This window comes from Phyllostomus discolor, chromosome 2 (genome assembly GCF_004126475.2).
Source record: "Phyllostomus discolor isolate MPI-MPIP mPhyDis1 chromosome 2, mPhyDis1.pri.v3, whole genome shotgun sequence".
Lineage (NCBI taxonomy): Eukaryota > Metazoa > Chordata > Mammalia > Chiroptera > Phyllostomidae > Phyllostomus > Phyllostomus discolor.
In genome coordinates this window covers 168,633,066-168,639,966 of record NC_040904.2, presented here as the reverse complement: position 1 = coordinate 168,639,966, position 6,901 = coordinate 168,633,066, and the positions used below count along the sequence as shown (strand labels likewise).

Sequence of the window (6,901 nt, the reverse complement as noted above, 5' to 3'; positions counted from 1 at the left end):
CCTAGTCTGGAACTTTCATTTTATAACAGGAAACCTAGGTCCAGATTGGGTACTCTATTGCCTCACAATAGATGATGGCGTTAAGAAGGAAGTTTCCTGGGCTCTCTCCTATTGCAAAATCGAAGCTCACATGTCTTCCAAACCTGGTTGAAGTACAAAATAGTATCAGAGTAAAATGTGATATAGAAAGTATGAATTGATGTAGATCACTTTACAGCCTTTTTTCCCCTTTAAAAAAAATTTTATGTCCTGGCCAGGCAGCTCAGTTGGTTAGAACGTCATCCTGGTACACCAAGGTTGCGGGTTCAGTTTCTGGTCAGGGCACATACAAGAATCAACCGATGAGTACATAAATACGCGAAACAACAAATTGATGTTTTTCTCCCTTGCTCCCTTTCTCTCTAAAATCAATCAGTCAGTCAAATAAACTCTATATGAGAACTCCAAGAACTCTGGAGATATATTTGCTATAGTGGGCACTTTACACAAAGTAGAACAATCTGATCACATAAAACATTGTAGATTTATGTTTTTAAATAGCCAAGTAAAACGGAACATCAAGTCACAGAATACATATACTTACAGTAATTCAAATGTCCAAAGCACAATACAGTATTATCTATTTAGTAGTTCACATAAATTAAGATTTACATATACACAAGCATATAAACAAATATTAGTCTACTAGGACAAAGATTTAAGAAGTTACTTAGACATTTTGGCATTGACACCTACATATTTATGGCAACAAATAATGATGACTTTAAACTTTCAATAAGACCTTTTGTTCAAGGATAGGAAATTTACAGAATGGAAAGAAGACAGTCAAACAAATGCACCTTTATTGCACTGCTTATCTAATATTATAGGATGTGACAGTACCCAGTACCTTTTATCAGTGAAGTCTGCTTACTCTGGTCTGAAATGATGAATTTAGCTGAATTATTTCGAAATCTACCTTTATTTTGTGCTTCATAAAGAATGGCTGTTTGGAATAGAACACTAACACTTTTCTTTAAAATATCTCAACTTTGGTCCTAATAAGTTAGTAAAGCCTCTTTTTAAAGAACAATAATACACAAAGTTTATTTTTTCTTTCAAGAATCCTAAATAAAAGGACAATGTCAGTCAAACCACCTCCAGGGCAGTTTCGAAGTGATCAAAGGTGCTAAAAGACTAAGATAGCATTATTTAGAATCTACGGTTTGGAAAACAATGCCATCTTTCTCTGGCACCTTGAGGAACCAAAGTGCTTTACCAGAGTCCTATCAACCATTTTTTAAAAAAGACCATTTAGTTGTATTTCAAAAACCAAACATAATTTCAGTCCTGCTGTTTATTTGGCAGACCACACACAAAGTTAAAGATGAAGAGGTTAATTTACTACATCGTACAAGTGTAGGCACAAGATTAAGTGGACGCCACGAAGGGTGTGTCTGAAAACACTGAATTGACTGAATCTGAGTCGGATTTCACCCTGGTGGACTTCAAGATGCCCTCAGCTATAACGGTTTCACTGGGAAAGAGCCTGACTTTCCCATTCTGCCCCGCGGCGGTATCCTTCAGGGGTTCCAAAAACACCACTCTTTTACCGGCACCTGCCTTCCGCTCCTCAGCTGGGACATCCCCAGCCAGGCCTGGACTGAGAATAGATGAGTGGGCATTGCTTTGGTTTAGCATACTCTTTTGTCTTTTGGCTTTACACCTGCAGGGGCATGGCGTCAGATAGAGGTACAATAGTACCAAAACGATACTGGCCACACAGGCTGCCAGAGTGGTAAAAGCTGTGTTAAATGCCTCATGAGCATGGGATCTGTTTACAGTGAAATTGCTCACGTTTATCGTGACATCCACAGTTTCATTTAACAGGCGCTGCCTGTTCATGGCAATACAGGAATACACGCCAGCATCCTCAAAACGAGGGCTTTCTATAACCAGGCTTCCATTGTGAAACACGTGAAAGTTTTCCACCTTTTTGTCGGGCTCTAGCCGTGTGTTATTGGGACCCACCCACATGAAATCCGTATTTGAACTACCAGTCTTGCCGTCACAGTGAACAATCAGCCTTTCTCCAACTTGAGCCTCATGGATAAAGCCAAGGGCACGGAAGGAGCCATTGATGATACTGTCGGAGCAATTCATGAAGCTCTCCTGGAGCAGCAGCACCTGGTGGGAATGCCTGGAGTCAGACCACATGCGGCAGGTATAATCATTCTTAAAATCCATCACGGAGCTGAAGTGCCTCCGATACCAAAAGATCAGCAGTGAGTAAAGGGAACAGTCACAGACAAATGGGTTTCCATGAAGGTAGATGCCTCTCAGCTGCTTTCCTGGCACTAAACTTATATGTTGCATTGGCAGGAAGGGGATCCGGTTATACGAAACATCTAGAAACATCAGTTCTGCCAGTTTGAACTTCCCAACATATAAATCCATGGGGAACTTCGTGAGAAAGTTTTCACTTAAGTAGAGTTTCTGCAGTTGGACAAGCCCTCCGAACGCTGAAGGATCAAGGTAGGAAATGTGATTGTTGTACAGCAGGAGCACTTCCAGACTCTTCAGCTCTTGGAACACTGCACTTTTCACCGCCTTCAGCTTGTTGGAGGATAAGTCAAGACACTTTAAATTTGGAGTCGCGGAAAAACTGCCCATGGAAATGCTGGTGATGTTGTTATGGCGAATAATGAGGGTGTTCAGCTTTCCAAACGACACTGGAATCCACTCCGAATCCAGAAGCCCAATTCTGTTATAACTCAGATCCAGTCTCTTGATCAGTCTGAAAAGGTTCCCAGGCACCTTGGACAGGTTTTTGTTGGTGCAGCTGACGACGTCCGTGGCACAGAGGCAAGCGGGGGGACACACCCCGGAGGCGCCGGGCCCCACGGCCGCGGTGACCACCAGCAGACACAGCAGTCCCCTGCAGCCGGGTCTCACAACTCCAGGAAGGCTGGGCGGCGAGCGTAAACGCAAAGACATTATGGTCGCCTCTCTCAGTCTCTTCCAGGCGTCTTCGCCACCAGCTCAGCCTCCGGCCAGGGAATCTGGTAAACAATCAGTATTTAAAGAGGGGTTAAAAAAGAAAACAAAAGAGAAGAAAAAAAGCAAGCAAAGTTAACTGCCACCAATTAACCCTTAAGAGTCACATCTTTCTTTCTAGTAACTTTGGAAATGGAGGTTTAATTTCACACTGGGGAGCCTACGTTGCTTTTTTACTGTTAAGTGCAAATTTTCCTGGGTTACTCCCGCTGACGGGCATTTACAGCCACACAATCTATAAATACAACCGTCTCAACATCAGGAATACAATATTTTTTTAGGTGCATCCTGCTTTTTTATTTAACCCCCTCCAACAGACGCAAAAATACACAAACGCATGCTATAAACAATTCAGCGGAAATACTTAGCAAGCCACCCGTCCAGAGCTCCACTCACAGGGCTGCGAAGCCTCCCGGACTCGGGATAGCCTGCCGACGGCGATGCCTTCTGAAGGTCTGTGCGTCTGTCTGTCTGTCACTCTCGCATCTCCTGAGTTCCTTTCCCTCTTGCTCCCGGCGGGCGGCAGCCTCTCGCTGGCTCTCAACTTTGGGAGTTTTAAGGAGCCGCGGCGGCAGCAGCAACCGCGGGCGCAGGAAACGTCTCCGCCGGCTCCGGTGAGTTCTCCCGGGCCCTCGTCATTGCCCAGCGAAGGTACCGAAGGTACCGTCTCGGCGCTCTGGCCGTCTGGTGCCCGCGCGCCGCCGGGAGCCCAGGTCCCGGAGCCCGGTCGGAGTGGCGGGGGCGCTGGCTGCCGGAGGGACCCGGCCCCGCCTCTCCGCGCTCCAGAGGCAGCTGGACGCTGGGTTCCCGCGCGCCGCCACCCGGGCTTTATCCCCGCGCCCGCTGCGGGTCGGGTGCGGAGCGCCAGGGCTGGGCCCGCCCCTGAGCGCCCCCCCCCACCCCCCACTGCGGGAACCAGCTCCGAGGCTGAGGGCAGGAGAGGGTTGGGCAAGTGGAGGGGGGCACCGCGGCGCGGGAAGGGGCGACTGCACAGCCAATGGGAGCTGCAGCCGACGCCCACCCCGCGGTCCCGCAGCCTCCCTCCGCTGGCTGTTCCTGGGCATCGGAGAGCGGGCTCACGGGTGGGCGCGCCGGGCGGGGGTCCACACCAAGGCCAGGGTTGGAGTACCCCGGGTGGGGACGCGCTCGCCCACTCCCGCCAATTGCGTCCGTTTGTTTAATCTAGAACCCGGTACGGTGGGGTGTTGGAAGATCGAGGGGGACACACCCAGCCCGAGAGGGAGAGGTCGCACCCTGGGAGAGGTAGGTTAGTCGCGGCCGCCAGGCCCGATGCACTCCCCGACCTCTGGAGTCTTCCTTTGGGCGAGGGCCAGGCAGGTTTCCACGGCGCTAAGTGCAGTGGGTTTAAAGGTTTACAAAATAAACACTGAAGCAGCCTTCCGTCTCCGCCCACATTTGGGGAGGTGGGGGGCAGGGAGACCGGGCGCGCTCCCCGTAGTGCAACGGGGATCTCTGCTGGAGGGACTGGGAAGGCACACGAGGGACACTACCGACTTTCCTGGAAAAGTTCTATCCCTTTCCCTACTCGGGAGAGGGCGTCAGGGATGGTGGCCGATTCGAGAAGCAGGAGCGGCTGAAAAAAGGTCTGGAGCCGACCTCCTGGCTGGAATGCAAAGATAAGGGCATTAAGCTTTAAAAAAACATCCGGCTGGCTCTGGACCGGGACTGATCCCAGAGTCGCTGCTCCGAGACTCTTCCTCGCTTCTAGAGACGCAGGGGGCCTGGGTCGCAAGGGAAGGTGCAAGTCCCCGCAGACCGCCCCCCCCCCAAAAAAAAGTAGACGGAGGAGGTGGAAGGCGTGGGGCTGATGAACGTTTAGATTAAAAATCCATTTTTGTTTGATTCCAAGGTGATGTTTAACGATGGGATTTGACTGAGCCAAATGGCCCATTTGCCTGTTTCATCCGGATTAAAAATAAATAAATTACTGTCTCTATAAGAGATATTAAACAAAGAGAAAGAGATGGGAAGACTGCAAATATAACTTGTCATATTACTGAACGTAGACTAAAAGATGGTGGCGACAATCAGTATCCCCCCACCCCCAACACACACACGCAGACACTTGAGCAACCTGCATTTAAGGCGAGTTGGTCCCTACACTGTCGTGAACGGATTCCCGCGGGAGCCCTGATCTCCAGGGCCATATTTGAAAGGGAATTGTGTGCACTATTAACTTAGCCTGTTTGTGTAATTAATCTCGAATAGCACTGGTAAATCAAGGTTTTCAAGGTGAGAACAGCTTGATTCAAATGAGTTTCAGTTTCATGAAAAGTTGAATGTTACCCTAAAAGGATGTCATACAGCCCGAAATACTTCCTCCCCAGGAGCTCCCAGGGGCAAAGCAGAGGCTGAGATTTTTCTAAAGTCAGGCAACACTTCCTGGGAGTCTCAAAAAACTGGGTCTCTAAGCTTCGTTTTTACAGTTAGAATGGTTAACAGAGGAATAGAATTGAAGATTTCTGCTCAGAGGAATAATTTTTTAAATTTTTAAAAAGATTTTATTTATTTATTTTTAGAGAGGGAAGGGAGAGAGAAAGAGAGAGAGAGAGAGAAACATCAATGTGTGGTTGCTGGGGGCCATGGCCTGCAACCCAGGCATGTGCCCTGACTGGGAATCGAACCTGCGATGCTTTGGTTCGAAGCCCACGCTCAATCCATTGAGCTACGCCAGCCAGGGCCAGAAGAATAATTTTTAAATGACTAATAAATTTTTGCAGTGTCTTACAAGTAACTATCATCCTATTCAAAGGAGACCCTGAAGGTGCACGAAAGACCTGTATTTAATACAAAAGTAGTCTAAAAAGTATAAGTGACTTTCAAAATGGAAACAGGTTCTGTTATGATAGCTACAGGCATATCACAGAAACATCATGCAAAGATTATGCAGTATAAATAAACTAGATTCACTCAAAATCCACGGACGACTTTATTTCTGTATTTGAATACCTGATTTTTGGATTCTGCACATTTGTCAAGGAGAAAGGAGCTGTGAAAGGTATGGGTTCACTGAGCTTGGGAAAGAGAAAGCGAAGCTTTAACCTTAATAAGGGTATAAGGTGTCACCTTATTCTGTGGAGGATAATTTTTTATCTTTCTAGCATCCCTTCACCTTCCTTACGTGGCCCACTCTCAACTGGAAGGCGAATTCCACAAGGGCAGAAACTTTGTCTTAGTCACTGCTCTTTTCTAAGCTCCTGCAACCCTGCTTGACAATTGCTTGGCATTCAGAACTTTTGATGAATGAACTTATAAATGGGGAACGTGTTCAAGGCTTACCCCACCTGAGTCCGCTGGTCACCATCCCACCTGCTGTACGCCCAGCGCTTGTGTGAACACCGGTGGGGAGAGGGGAGAGAGGGGCCCCGCCAACATTATTTGAGTCCTGCATCCCATAGCCCTGGAGGTCACTGCACTTGAGACTTCCTTCTTAATTGCATTCTCCACCCCCTCCCTTTGTTTGGCTTCCACGATTTTGAGTGTGTTTATGCCACTTGTGACTGAAAGAGCCCTCGCATAAAGAATGGTAAAAGTAAGTAGGCATTGGGCCATAATGATGTGCCAGAGACTGAGCTCTGCGTTTTGTGTGCATTATTTCATTTACTGCTCACCATAACCCCGTGACATTGTGTAATCCTATCACCCAGCTGGCAACAGTGTTCAGAGTTATTTGAAATGGAATGAGACTAACTTAGTTTGAGGCTCCATGTGAAGGACTTAGATTAAACAGAAGAAAGACATCTCTGGCAGGGTGGTTCCAGCCTGGAATGGATTGCCGAGACAGATGGTTAAGTTGCCTTCTCAGGAGTTTAAAATAGGACAGATAGATATTCCTCTGGCCTTT

At 47.6% G+C, this 6,901-nt stretch overlaps 1 protein-coding gene across 2 annotated transcripts; it reads right to left on the bottom strand.

Annotated features, from left to right (window-relative positions):
* Nucleotides 1-442: 442 nt before the first annotated feature.
* AMIGO2 (adhesion molecule with Ig like domain 2) lies at nucleotides 443-3,837 on the bottom strand. 2 transcript variants are annotated; one of them, XM_028532524.2, is made up of 2 exons: nucleotides 3,433-3,837; nucleotides 443-3,041 (listed from the first exon to the last, which is right to left on the bottom strand). In XM_028532524.2, exon 2 carries the CDS (start codon nucleotides 2,974-2,976, stop codon nucleotides 1,411-1,413), a length of 1,566 nt encoding a protein of 521 aa, XP_028388325.1. In that variant the 5' UTR covers nucleotides 2,977-3,041; nucleotides 3,433-3,837; the 3' UTR covers nucleotides 443-1,410. The 2 variants fall into 2 exon arrangements, with proteins under 2 accessions (XP_028388325.1, XP_035875028.1); XM_036019135.1 differs by having other exon boundaries at nucleotides 3,401-3,519.
* Nucleotides 3,838-6,901: the final 3,064 nt, after the last annotated feature.